The sequence below is a fragment of the Cricetulus griseus genome, chromosome 4, assembly GCF_003668045.3.
Source record: "Cricetulus griseus strain 17A/GY chromosome 4, alternate assembly CriGri-PICRH-1.0, whole genome shotgun sequence".
NCBI classification, from domain to species: Eukaryota; Metazoa; Chordata; class Mammalia; order Rodentia; family Cricetidae; genus Cricetulus; species Cricetulus griseus.
In genome coordinates, this window is record NC_048597.1 from 63,005,514 (window position 1) to 63,020,420 (window position 14,907).

A 14,907-nucleotide genomic window follows, 5' to 3' on the forward strand; every position below is an offset into this window, starting at 1 on the left:
CGCTGTAGTAAAGCTGTGGCCAGAACTCCACAGTGGGTCACCAGAGAAAGATAACACAGGTCTCCACTTGTTGTCATGAAAAAACACATCCACAATACCATGAAGTTTATCCAGAGTGCTTCACCTCAGCACAGCTTTCTACTTGGTGCTAAAATCCCTGTTTGTAGGATAAGGTGCCCCTTTGCATAACAATCAGATACCTCTGCATTCAGAGGCTAACTTAAGGCTAGGCATTGATCTCTAGATTTTGGGGGAATTTCACATTATTATCGTGGGACACCCAGTAAATGTCCAATTTTTAGTTATGTTGTAATGTGTATTGCAAACTATATCTTAATACACAAGGATCAATTCCTATTATTAACAACTTTATAACTATATTCTCCCTGTCGCTATCATGATCAGAGGAGTCCAGTGATGAGATAGTAGATAAGATTACCAGGTTACTATTATGTTGTTGTTGTTGATGTTTGTTTGTTTTTTGTTTTGTTTTGTTTTGATTTTTCGAGACAGGGTTTCTCTGAGTAGCTTTGGAGCCTATCCTGGCACTTGCTCTGGAGACCAGGATGGCCTCGAACTCACAGAGATCTGCCTGCCTCGGCCTCCCGAGTGCTGGGATTAAAGGCCTGCACCACCAACGCCCGGCATTATTGTTGTTTTTAATAGATGAAGGTGAGAGTCTTTGCACATTGGAACTGTGGCTCCTACAGCATTTACAGGACACTGACCAAAGTGTGTTATGAAATGTGCAGTGTATACTTCCAGAAGAAATTTCCAGAGAACAGTAAAGTTTTGTGTCCAAGAACAGTAGCAGGAAACAAATGTCAGAGAGGTCTTGGCACAAACTGTCATTTCGGTAACCATTAGTCACCCTCTGACACCTCCAGGGAGACTGCTGGACAAACACCACAGAGACCAAGATGCCTGCTTCGTTACTCATTCCATCTCTGCCCTAGTGTTTAGAACCAAACTGACAACCTCATACCAATAAGCCACATAAACTGATTTCACTGTGGCCAAGGCTGGGATGACTGGTCCACATTCCATCACCAAGACAGATCTGTGCCCAGCTGCCATCCAAGTTTTTGCTGCCTTTTACCCTCTTTGTTGTTGTTAGAAAGCTAGATGCTTTGCAATGGCTTGAACAATGTTGTCCAATTACTCATACAGTTAGTCTTGACTAATACTCTGAAGTTTAGTTGTTTTTGTTTTTGTTTTGTTTTGTTTTTAACACCAAGAGAAGTTTGTTGTGCCTCTTAGTGTTTGCATTGCCTGGGAACGTGGGTCTCCTTTATGTGAGAACCTCCTGGAAAATTTAACTGATGGATGAAGTGCGCTGTTCAAGTGAGTTCACAGGGTATCACATTCTTTCTTGGTGGTGGGTCATCATGAGTGTTTCATGTTAGCATGTAAGTTTAGGGCATGACCATGTTGCAGAACTCAGCAGGCGTCTATTCGTCAACCTCTGCATATTAAGCAAAGGAGTGGAAGCCCATAAACAGCTGGCAGATGAGAGTTCTTTGGCCAGCCCTTCCTTTCCAACTTAACTCCACAGGGGAAATGACACTCTTCAGAAGTCTCCCCCTAACCCTCACCAAATAGCATTTTGAAAGCCATAAATATTTACTCATAACCATGGCTACATTCTTAGATTAACATTCCATGAATACAAGGATAATTCATTTTCTACACTAGCACGGACACCTAGTTTCTGAGTTACCGTGAGAACATTAACACCATTAACTGCATTTCTGATTGCTCTACATGTAGACACAGGAAAGAAACAGGATGTTTAGAAATTGAAATAATTCCCTTGCCCAAAAGGTTTTTGAGTTTCCTGGCTAGAGCAGCTATTTTGATAATTATATTTTGAAATGGAAAATATAATGACCCAAAGAAAAATGTTCTTCTTTCAGTTTGTTATACTGCAGATTCAGTATACTGTACCTATTGTTAGTGGTACAGAATTTAGTGTTAAGCTTCCCAAAGTCAAAGCAGAAAAACAACACACTTATTATGTGTTCCCAGGGTATGATGAAATTAATTATGTAAATTTGTCAGGAGAGGCTATTACTTCTTGCACTGAGTTATGAAAATAATTCCATACATAGGTATTTTAAAAATTATGGTAACATGACATTCTAGGAAATAAAATACTGAATCATTTCAGATAGCTGCTTTTTTAATTCTCTAAATATCTGATACTAACTATCCTATAAAATCCCCAAGGCTGTTCTAAAATAAAGTGTAATTCTTTTAAGTAACTTGACTTTTACATTTGCTAGACTATAATATAAAGGTTAGTTTAATTCATTAGCCCTGACAAATTGCTAAATTTTATTTCAAAATTCATGTTTTCTCAAAAATGTTCTAATTTTTTTTCAGTGTTTTAGGGGTATGATTTTACCTATGCAGTCTGGAAAAGAAAATCAACTTATGTCAATAACAATTTGAAGTAAATCTGGAGACTAGCAAGTGAAATATTTAACAACAAAAACCAAATTCTGGTGGCACAGTCTGTATCTTGGAGGTTCATTCAGTAAATGAAGACTGCCAAGGCAGGAGAGATGGCTCAGCTGGTAAAATGCTTATGGGAAAAACAAGGACCTGCGTTTGATCGAACTGCCAGTGTTAGGCGACTGTGATGATCACTACACTACGGAAACCCTTCTCAGTACCAGTGTAAAACTTGGATAGATGATGTGGATCTGAAATTCCAGTGCTGGGGAGGCAGAGTCACACAGAATTCCTAAACTCAGTGCATAGTCAGCATACCTTATCCATAAGCCCAAGGCCAGTGAGAAACCTGTCTCAAGAAAGATAAGGAGCAATAATAGAGGGACAGCCAGTGGTGACCTCCAGCCTTCACACATGTGCATGCACACACATACACACAAACCTGTGCTTCTTCTAATGGTATGCTTGCATTTTTGTTTCCCTTTGTCCCATCTTGTTCCTGAGTTGACAAACATTGTTATAAATAGGATGGGTGAAGGAAAAGAAAGGAATAAAGGGCAAGGAAGGGCAAGGGTGACTCACCTCAGATCTCTTTTATTTTGCAAAAATTCTGAATTGGCCTGAGTTACTGCCATGCCTTTCTGACTGTTACAAAATCTCTTCTCCAGATAGCAGCCTCGGTGGGTTGTCATTTAAAGACGTGTACAAGATCTTGTTACATCCTTCTTGAATTTCTTTAATAGCTTCCTGCTGCACTTAGCATGGCATTCAGACGTTAGCCTAACCTCTCAGCCTTCTGGCTCCGGAACTCAGCTCTCCCTCCTGCTCTGCCTGCCCTGCTTTTCAAACACACCTTGCTTTTCCACTTGTGGACCTGTATACTCGCCATCTTCCTTTCCCTGAGGTGGGCTTTCTTCTCTTGTTCTTATGACTCGATGCCCTGCTTTTAGTTCTTAGCTAAGAAACACCTTGTAGCTTCCTTGAGGAATTTATTCCTAGGAGTCCTCTTCTGGCACTCGTCAAATGCTCTTATCATTGGGCATCCGTGCCTTTAAACACCTAACAAGGTCATAAGTGACTTTCATTATCGCTTGAGATTTATCTCCTGGAAACATCTAGAAAGCAAGGCCTTTTTTTCTTTGGGGCACATGGGTCTTTTCATCATCTTTTTCTCTGGGTCTGTAATAGAGTGTGCAAAATGAATGTTTGCCAAATACACTTGTGGATGAAGTAAAGAACTCATATATGACTGGGTTACTGGATTTGCATGTAAATTATACAGTGTATGGAAGTTCAGCTCATCTGGGCAAGTTTGCTTGATGACATAGTAAAATTACCAACGCTTACACCTCTAACTCTAATCTACAAGTTGTCAAATGCCATGGTGCCACATCTGAAGTTTCTCTGTGCCTGGTAGGTGGCTCCTGAAGGTGCATGCATGCGTATTTCCCACATGCTCTGCAGTGTCATTAGGACTACCCACAGAAGACAGCCTGTGTCAGGACGGCATTCCCTCACTACCCCGGCAGTGTGACTTCCATATGTTCACAGGGTGCTGACTTCACCAACATTCATTTCTTTTTCTACACAGCATGACTGCCCCATACCGTCCTGCTTCTAGGCTGGCAGTTTTCCTTTCTTCAAGATCTGAGTGACATGAGCCAGCCCTTTGAGAAGGGCATTCTTCCCCACACTTCCCACAGCTCAGTGGGCAGTTAAACGTTAGGTGGCCTCTTCTTGTCAAACCGTTTCACTTCCCTCAGTTGTTCTTTGATTCACAGTTTATTTTTCTACTTCACAGAGTGAGCCTCACATCAGAGTTCTCCCTCTATGGTTTGTTATAACTATGTCTTAAAGGAAACCACACGTGGGGCTTTTAGACGCAGCTTGGGTTTGTGGGTAGTTCATTCTTTAGCTTAACTCTGGTGCTTACTGGACCTTGTTACAATCTTCACCCAATAAATGGCATTGTGTGTATCATTTACATGACCGCCTGCGCTTTTATTACCATGTCCCTCTAAAATGAAGCACAAATACACAAAGCCTCCAGTTACTCTGATGGTTGAATTTATGGATTCTGGCAGACAATTTTAGTTTCATGAACTGGTTTACAGTAATTTAAAAGCCAGGAGCAATGCATGAAAAAATTTTATGGTTCAGTGTTAGGTCACAGAATCTCATATATATATATATATATATATATATATATATATATATATCTCGAATGGTGCGTTCTATTCTGGGCTATGTTTTAACGAATGAAAACAAACAAGCACACAAGCACACAGCCACTGCAATGCGAGCTCGATGGTTACCGCTGACAAATGCTTTATGGCACTCATGCTTGGCTGTGATTATCCTCATTGGGAACACGAGTCTGCACAGTGACTTCAGAGATGTTCTGATGTTCTCGTTACATTCTCATGCTGTTAGCACTGCTTAGCCTGTGAGCTACGATCACACATAATACCATTTGGCTGATGTGTTAAAGATACTCTTTTTGCTCTTTGTGTAGACAATTGTGTGTTTGAACCGTACATAGAAAATACTAAGAAAGATGCATGAGTTATATGTTCCTTTCAACAGAAAGCCATTTGGCCATCACAGGACAGAGTGTGGTAAGTCCCAGGGCAAGGATAAGATGATACTAAAGTTCTTTTCCTGTCACAGTAGGTCTGAAAAAGCATTTCTTTTTTTTTTTAATTTATTAGTTCGAATTAGAAACAAGCCTGCTTCACATGTCAATCCCAGCTCCTTCCCCCTCCTCCCCAGCACCCCACTAACTCCCCACCCTATCCTCCCTCTGCTCCACAGGGAGAGTAAGGCCCTCCATGGGGGACCCCCAAAGTCTGTCAAATCATCCAGGGCAGGGCCTAGGCCCTCCCCCATGTGTCCAGGCTGAGAGAGCATCCCTCCATGTGGTATGGGCCCCTAAAGTCCTTTCCTCCCCCAGGGATAAATACTGATCTATAATTGCAGGCCCCATAGAGTGTTGAGGCCTCCTCACTGACATCCATGTTAAGGGGTCTGGATCAGTCCCATGCTGGCCTCCCAGCCATCAGTCTGGGGTCCAAGCACTCCCCCTTGTTCAGATCAGCTGTTTCTGTGGGTTTCACCAGCCCTGTCTTGACCTCTTTGCTCATCACTCCTCTCTCTCTGCAACTGGGTTCTAGAGTTCAGTTCAGTGTTTAGCTGTGGGTGTGTGCCTCTCCTTCCATCAGCCATTGGGTGAATGCTCTAGGATGGCATATAAGGTAGTCATCAGTTTCATTATAGGGGAAGGGCATTTAGGTAGCCTCTCCACTATTGCTTAGATTGTCAGTTGGTGTCATCCTTGTACATCTCTGGAAATCTCCCTAGTGCCAGATCTCTCCTCCAACCTATAATGGCTCCCTCTATTATGGTATCTCTCATCCTGCTCTCCTCTATTCTTCCCCCTACTCAACTTTTCTGCTCCCCCATTTCCTCCTCTCCTCTCCTTTTCTCCCCCTTCTCTTTCTTCCAGCTCCATCTCCCCTATCCCCATGCTCCCAATTAGCTCAGGAGATCCTATCTCCTTTCCCTTCTCCCAGGTGGGGGGGACATGCATTCTTCTCTTGGGGTTCTCTTTGTTTCCTAGTTCCTCTGGCTGTGTGGATTGTAGTAATCCTTTGCTCTATGTCTAAAATCCATATATGAGTGAGTACATACCATGTTTGTCTTGTTGTGACTGGGTGACCTCACTCGGGTTGTTTTCTTCTAGTTCCATCCATTTGCCTGCGAATTTCAAGATCCCATTGCTTTTTCCCACTGAGTAGTACTCCATTGTGTAAATATACCACATTTTCTCTATCCATTCTTCAGTTGAGGGGCATCTAGGTTGCTTCCAGGTTCTGACTATTACAAACAATGCTGCTATGAACATGGTTGAACATATGTCCTTGTTGTATGAACATGCACTATTTGGGTATATACCCAAGAGAGGAATGGCTGGATCTTGAGGTAGACTGATTCCCATTTTTCTGAGCAACCTCCATACTGATTTCCAGAGTGGTCTCACAAGTTTGCTCTTCCACCAGCAATGGAGGAGTGTTCCTTTTTCTCCACATCCTCTCCAGCATAGATTGTCATTGGTATTTTTGATTTTAGCCATTCTGACAGGTGTGAAGTGGTATCTCAGAGCTGACTTGAGTTGCATTTCCCTGATGGCCAAGGATGTTGAGCAATTTCTTAAGTGCCTTTCAGCCATTTTAGATTTTCTGTTGAGAATTCTCTATTTAGTTCTGCACCCCACTTTTTAATTTCATCGTTTGGTGTTTTGGTGGCTAGCTTCTTGAGTTCATTGTATATTTTGGAAATCAGCCCTCTGTCAGATGTGGGCTTGGTGAATATCTTTTCCTATTCTGTGGGCTGACGTTTTATCTTGCTGACTGTGTTCTTTGCCTTAGAGAAGCTTCTCAGTTTCAGGAGGTCCCGTTTATTAATTGTAGATCTCAATGTCTGCATTACTGGTGTTATGTTCAGGAAGCAGTCTCCTGTACCAATTTGTTCAAGGCTACTTCCCACTTTCTTTTCTAAGAGCTTCAGTGTGGATGGATTTATGTTGAAGTCTTTGATCCATTTGGACTTACATTTTGTGCATGGTGATAGATATGGATCTATCTGCAATCTTCTACATGTCCGAATCCAGTTATGACAGCACCATTTGTTGAAGATGCTTTCTTTTTTCCATTGTATAAATTTAGCTTCTTTCATTTCTTCAGACAGTATTCAAACTTGGCCTTATGAGACAAGTTAGATTTCAAAAAGAAAGAAAAGAACAAAACACTTGGACAAATACTCTCTGAAGGGACCAGCTCCCCATTTCGGCAGCCATGACAGCCGGACATGTGCTTTTCTGACCTTGCCTTGGCCACTAGAGGTTAGGTGCCTGCCTTGTGACAAGGAACCAATCAGAAGTTAGCTTGTGGTGCTATGCTTTATGACTCTGGGTGTACTTTACGGACAATCGAACAGCAATGATGCAGAGCATAGCAACCACCCTGGGAGGGCCTATGGGCCATAACAACCAGTTGGCCAATCAACACAGGGCAAGCCCTCCAAGCCTGGAGGCACACCAATCCTGAGCCTGTGCGTACCCCTAGACACTCCCCTTACGCTGCCCTGTAAGATCTCTATGTAGACGCTTTGCAGTGTCTTTGCTAGCCATCCGTCATGGCGGATGGGTGAAAGACCAGAGCTAACATGGGGTTAGCTCGTTAAAAAAAAAAACAATAAAGCCTCATGCAGTTTGCATCAAGCTCTCGAATCTGCCTGGTGATTGGGGTGACTGCGGTCGTGGGCTGAGACCCTGGAGGCCTGAGCTTTCTGGGGGGTCTAACACTCTCTTTTTCAGTGGACCAGCCTGAGCCAAGACAGGAGGGTGCGTTGACGGAGTTTCCCTATATCTCCAAAGCCGCTCCCAAATTACCATTCAGAGACTTAATATTAATTATAAATTCTCTGTCCATAGCTTAAGCTTGTCTCCATCCGGCCCTTATAACTTAAATTAACCCATTTCTATTAATGTATTGATGCCCTGAGGGTCCTTTACCTCATCTATGAACTTCCCATGTCACTTCTTCTGCATCTGGCTCAGGACTCCTCAGACCCCGCCCTCCTTCTTCCCAGCATTCTCTATGCCCTGAAAACCTGCCTAGCCATCAGCCAATCAGTTTGTTATTAACAATGAGGGCAGCATGTCTTCATAGTGTACAGAAGAATTATTCCACAGCAAATGTGAGAAAGTAAGGCTCACAAATATCAAACTGTCCCGTCAATGTCCATGTCTCAAGCTACACAGCCATTGTGTCCTCACTAACCTGTTTTACTCATTACTGATAGCTTGGCTGTTACCCAGAGTATGTTTCTATGGAGCCCAAGTACATACTGTATCCATATAAATGCTATATTCATGGGCAGCATACATTCTACACTTTGGTAATGGGGGCAAACCCAATTATTGAATTGATAGATCATTTATAAATTATGTGCTATTGTTTCTGAAACACTCACACAAAAGGCAGTTAATCCATCTGAATTGCACAGGTATACAGTTTTTAATGAGCAGAGTCTGTGTTCACTATGTGACTAAAGCACAAGCTGGTTGAAGGACATAGAAGGAGAGCAAGGAAAGAGTTACCTTGATAGAAGGAGCTGTTATGGGCTTAACAAGAAACCTGGCACTAGGGAAATTCCCAGGGATCCACACAGATGCCCCCAACTAAGAATCTAAGCAATAGTGGAGAGGCTATCTTAAATTCACTTCCCCTATAATGAGATTGATGACTACCTTAAATGCTGTCATGGAGTCTTTATCCAGTAGCCGATGGAAGCAGAAGCAGAGATTCACAGCTAAGCACTGGGCCAAACTCCTGGAATCCAGTTGTGGAGAGGGAGGAGTGATAAGCAAAGGGTCTCTGTATTTCTTAATTACTGAATAGCTACTTTGTTAGAGAAGAGCACAGTTGAATAGTTTTATGATATTGGATGACTTCATATTTATGTATTCAATAACAGTGATTTCATTTCTTCAGATCAGACATTCTTTTGTTTTTACTATAAAAAGATAACCAATATAAATGTTTACATCTATGGTATGAAGACAGTGAAGCTTTATGTAGGGGGTCCTCCATGACCTGAGCAGAAACAAAATGTTTTTACATTGAATGAATTTAATTCCTCTTAGGTAAAAAATATCTCCGTATTTCACCATGAAGACTAACACAAAGCGGCTTCGAATGTTGACATGGTGGTTATTCAAAATCTGTTGGTTTTGGTGCTGGACAGATGACTCCATCATTAAGAACATGTGTAGACTTTGCAGAGCTCGGTTTCCAGAACCTAGGCCAGGCTGCTCACTACTGCCTATAATCCCAGCTCTAGGAATCTATCACCCTCCCTTGGCATCCATTGACACCGGCACTTATGCACACAATTAAAAATAATCCACCCCTTTGCATTAATGAATATCCAAGCTACAAAGTTAGCCTCTTTCCTGCCCTGTACTAATTTACTTCTTTCAACTTCCTATTCTTTACTCTCTAAAGCTAAAGAACTAATATGGTGCAGGGAGAGTTTACCCAGTTCCATCATTTAGAAAATCACAGAGGTATTTCCACTCTCACATGAAGTTATAAGTTCCACTGTTGAAATATAAACTAAAGGGCAACAATAATATGAGGGTATAGATCACTTTCTTTAAAACACAGATATGTAAAACAAGGGAAGAGAATAAACTGGTAGTAAACCCCATCTATTCTCTCACCAGGACCAAAATAGCCCCATATAATCTCATAAACGGTTTATTAACAGCATGAAAGAATACAATATAGTAGAGAATATAGTATGCATGTTCATGTGTCTGTGTAGGTGTCTCTGTATGTGTACATGTATGGGGTGTGTGGGGGTGTGTGCGTGCGTGCATGCATGCATGTGTGTGTGTGTGTGTGTGTGTGTGTGTGTGTGTGTGTGTGTATTTTACCTGGAATCCTGTTCCTACTACTTCTCTACTTTGAGACCTTGGAGTGATCTCATTAGTTCTCCAAGCCAAGTCTACAAAACATTTCCTTGATTTTGTCCTCTTCTTCTATAGCTTAACCAGCTGGAAAAGGCGATGGAAGCAGCCCACACGTTCTTCATGGCCAACCCAGAGCACATGGAAATGCAGCAGAACATAGAGGACTATAGAGAGACAGCAGGGGTGGAAGCCATCCAGCTGGTAGACAGAGAAGCCAGGCCACATATGGTGAGTTCTGCGACCCCTGTCCCTGCCATGGGAAGCCAAACTATACCTGTTCAATGGGCTCCAGGCTGCATCATATAATAGATTCATGTATCAAGTTGAGTCTTAGTGTTTACTACCTTTCCTATGTTTAGAACTCTGAGATGAAATTTTGTAAGCACGGGTGAAACTATATTTGATATTCTATATTAAAATTTCATTAATTAAAAATTGAAGTTGAGAGAAATGAAAAGTCAGGTTATGGAGGAACCTAAAACTCCATGAAGTTGTCTGTCTCCTCCATGAAGCTTTGGCTTTTACTCAGCAGTTTTTCACACCATATCTTTTAATTAATAATTTATTATTTGATAGTTTCACCCAATGTAAAAAGTGCATAGTGACCACTTTTGGCCCAGACTTTTACTGATTGGCCCAGCGGTGGGTACATGACTGAAGGTAATGGCTCCCTCATCCCAGATTATGTCAGTAGTCAGGAGTTCATGCCTGGCTCATATGATAGTTTTATTTCTAGTTTGTAAAAAAAAAACCTCCAGACCAATTTCCAGAGTGGCTACAATAGCTCACGCTCCCACCCACAGTGTAAATGGGTCCCCCCCCCAACACACACACTCACATCCACTCCAGCCTTTGTTGTTGCTATTCTTAATGATAGCCATACTGAATGGGGTAAGATGGAGCCTTAAAGTAGTTTTATCATGAATTTCCTTGATTGCCAAAGACATTGAACATGGTTTTACAATGTTCCCTAGACATTTCCTATTCTGTTTAGCACTGTAGTTTATTTTTAATGCAATATTTTTATGACTTCTTTGAAAATGCCCTAAGTGTATACAATGATTTTGAATCACACTCAACCCTACTCCTCCTTTCCAACTCTACTTGGATTCCTGATCACCCTCCCCCACCTCCTTCTTCCCACCTTCATGTCATCTTTTTATTTCTTCTAAAATAAACCATTCAGACCAGTGAGTGAAACCCATATACGCTCGGGTATGGGGTATGCACTAGAGCACCTCCCGACAAGTGACTAAACCGCTAAAGAAAACATACTCTTCCCCCGAAAGCAGCTATCACATCTCAGCGACTCCTCAGCTAGAGGTGGGGGCAGAAGTGACTCTTCCCACTTTATGGTAGAATATTCAATGACTTGGTCTTCTGCCGGTGTTGTGTAATCAGTTGCTGATGCTGTTATTTCATGAGTGCAGCCGGTCTATCATGTCCACAAGACACTGCTTCACCCCAGTCCTTCACGATTTCTATGTCTTGAATTCATTCTTCCCACCCCCATTCTTTGAAGTTCCTTGAGCCTGGCAAGAAGGAGGTATAATAGGAATGAGCTACAGGTCATTAAATGGTGTGGCTGTTTAGTCTCAGTGAGTTTCTGTCCCTTGGCTAGTTTTTCTGCTGTTGATAGCTAACATTATTCCATGTGGTCAGATAGAATTCTGGACGTTATTTCAATTTTCCTATATTTGTTGGGGCATTTCTTTGTATCCTAAGACAAGTCCCATTTTGGAAAAACATCTGTGAGTTTCTGAGAAGAATGTGTATTCTTTAGTGCTTGGGTGGAATGGTCTGTAGATATCTGTTAGTTGATACCAGGTCTTGCTATATTGCTGTGGCTGGCTCAAGTAATCCCCCTGCCTCAGCACATTGGAAGTCACAATGGACAGACCAGTGAAACCTGTCATTACCTTCTGCAGCACAAAGTTCTGCTCTTGCCTAAATGATCCTGGGTCTGTGTACATCCCACTCTTGACAAACAATATCATTGCTGTGTCCTTGCAGGAGAGCTATAATGCCGGAGTTAAACACTATGAGGCTGATGACTTTGAAGCTGCAATCAAGTACTTTGAGCAAGCTTTAAGAGAATACTACAATGAAGATGTGGCATGCCGAGCTCTATGTGAAGGGCCACAGAGATTTGAGGAATATGAGTACTTAGGGTATAAAGGCGGTCTTTATGAGGCAATCGCAGGTAAAGTTTGGCTTTGTTCATTGTTTGCTTACTCTAAAATGCTATGGAAATTGTGTAAAAATATTCTGATAATACAGTGCCTCTTAGTAAACAGTGTAAAAAGTGAAAGATTCTCATGTGTCTATTCCACCCTGTCCTCGGCTGCTAATTTTTATAGTTAAAATTTTGAGATTTTTCTTTCCAACTACTTCTGGTGTATTTGTAAATAATTGTGTATTTATTTATTTCATCAATATAAAAATAGGAAAGTACTATGAGTATTTCTTCTCAACATTCAATATTTTTTTTATTTTATTTTATGCCTAGCAACAAAATGTGGACTTCTCATGTAAGTACATGTGGATTCACTTTGTTGTATGTAGTGGCTAGATAACACCCATAATATGGGTCCATCATCATTTTAAATATTACTCTTTACTATTGAATACTGAAATGGCTGAAATTTTTCAGTATTGTAAGTAATATAGCAATGAGTCTTTTGATACAGTCTTGTGCATTTAATTGGAAGACTATGCTTGAAAAAGTTGTTTAAAATAGTAGGCAATGTGTGATATTCAAGAGTTGCTGATACTGGGTAATTAACCTTTTATTGGAAGAAGTGAGTTATCTGTATATACCATATTTGAAAATAAACAATTTGTACTAACAATATAAGTGTAAAATTACTACTGTCAGGAGAACCTTTAAGAGTGTGTTTATATAGGTGAAGTGATCTCATATGGAGCAAAAGGCAAGAGAAAGTGGAAACCATATTCTACATAAAACACCTATAGAATTAAATTGATTACAAAAGCAAGTGAATAATATCTCAACTTACAGACAAAATGTAATACCTTTCATAGTAAAGGGAAATTATAAATTATTAGTAGTAATTAGTCTGTCAATTAGTAGTAGTAGTAATTACCAATGTGTATATAATGATTGTAACAAAAATACACCCATTCTCTTATTTTTGCTTTTTTTTTTGTGTAATACTGAGGATCAAACCGATGGTATCATGCATGCTAGGCAAGCACCGTCTTCCTGTGTTGTAACACTATCCCTCCTTTTATTTTTTATAGTGGGATTCTAGTCTCTCTACATTGCCCAGACTGGCCTTGAACTCACTCTGTCTCCAGCAGGCATTGATTCTGTAATCCCCTGCCTCAGACACCCAAGTAGCTGAGCTTAAACACTTGTAGCACCAGACCACAAGACCATAGCTCTTTTTTTTGCTTACATCTCTAGTCAGTGAAATGGAAAGTTGGAGGCCCCAGGACCATGGGGATTACAGAGGAGCCACCATTCCCCTTCAACTTCCACCCCCTCCACTGCAGGATCCTACTTCCTTTTCCAACTGAAGCCCTTCTTCTGAAAAGATCCCCCCTAATTCTCTCTCTCTCTCTCTCTCTCTCTCTCTCTCTCTCTCTCTCTCTCTCTCTCTCTCTCTGTCCATGTGTGTGTGGTGCAGTGAGTTTACTAGAACATGGGCAGGGATATTACTTGTTTGAGAAGGAAGGCTTTCTAGTGGCTACATTAAGATGACACCTGTCCACCAACAACCACTAACCACCAGTACCCTAATAGGTCTTTCCTCCCACCTTGATGAAATTTTTATGAGCCCAGTATTGGACATGTCTTGTGCAAGTAAACACAGCTACAGTGAGTTCATATATACACAGGCTATGTCATGTCCAGAAAACATCTTTTAATTCCACATCTTCCCATCCTCTTACATTCTTTCTGACATCCCCCATGCCCTCCAGGATGTTTCCTGAGCTTTGGAGGGGTGTTATAACTCTGTCATGTCCAGATGAGCACTCCATCATCATGTATTATCTGCATTTTAGCCACCCGTGGGTCCTTCATTAACCACCACCCCAGTGGTTAAGTAGTAAACAGCTTCTCTGAAGGAAGCCTTGAGCAGCACAAACCAGTGGGTATTGTAAGCAGTATTTAAAAAGCAGTTTGACAAAGCAAGCATTTTGCACACTGTAGTAGGTTCAATGGTGGTAGGGTAGGCCTGTAGCCTCCCCAGCCAGGGGCTGGTTTTATTGTTCTTGATGGTATCACAGGGGCCTCAAGGATGTTGACCTTTCAGGAAGACTTCTCACACAAATCTGCAGAAACTAAAGAGATTCTGCTCCCTTTAGGTGAGGAATTTGTTAATTAGAACCATTGAGTGAGGTGGCTAGAAACAAACTAAGAATCAGACCCAGGGTTTTTTTTTTTTTTTTTTTTTTTTTTTTTTTTTAATAGCCCATACTTTTAAAGTCAACATAATCAAAAAACCACATAAAGAATAACTTATGTAATACCAAATCTTTGTCACATATATATTGATGATATGTGATGTTCCAAGACATACATAATGGAAAACTGATGTGGAAGTCACTGAAGTCAGTTTATCTTTCCAATTCTAAGTTTTCTGTATCTCCCTCAAAAGTACTTAACTTAGTAGCTTTTGAGGGAGATACAGTCAATCCAGGGAAGTGCCTTTTCAATTTAACATCTTTCTCAAATCTTAAGTCCATCCTATTTGTTACCAAACTTGGACAATGCTCCTTTCATATGGCACTTAACACTGACTTAACCTGTTTGCCAGGGAGATTTTGCTTAAATCAAAACTGCAATTTGGCCAAGCCCCCATGATGGCCTCCTTCCTGTTCTTGGTGGGCAGTTCAGATACAGCTATAATGCAGAGTGCAAATTCTGCCCTAACAGGGCTCCT

The 14,907-nt window shown here is 41.2% G+C and overlaps 1 protein-coding gene across 1 annotated transcript in view; it reads left to right on the forward strand.

The window, feature by feature from the left end:
- P3h2 (prolyl 3-hydroxylase 2) overlaps positions 1 to 14,907 on the forward strand; it is a 153,367-nt gene that overhangs the window by 109,185 nt on the left and 29,275 nt on the right. Inside the window, exons 2-3 of the mRNA XM_027412951.2 lie at positions 10,070 to 10,222; positions 12,008 to 12,197. Coding sequence (XP_027268752.1) covers positions 10,070 to 10,222; positions 12,008 to 12,197 — 343 coding nt within the window. The remainder of the gene's footprint in view (positions 1 to 10,069; positions 10,223 to 12,007; positions 12,198 to 14,907) is intronic.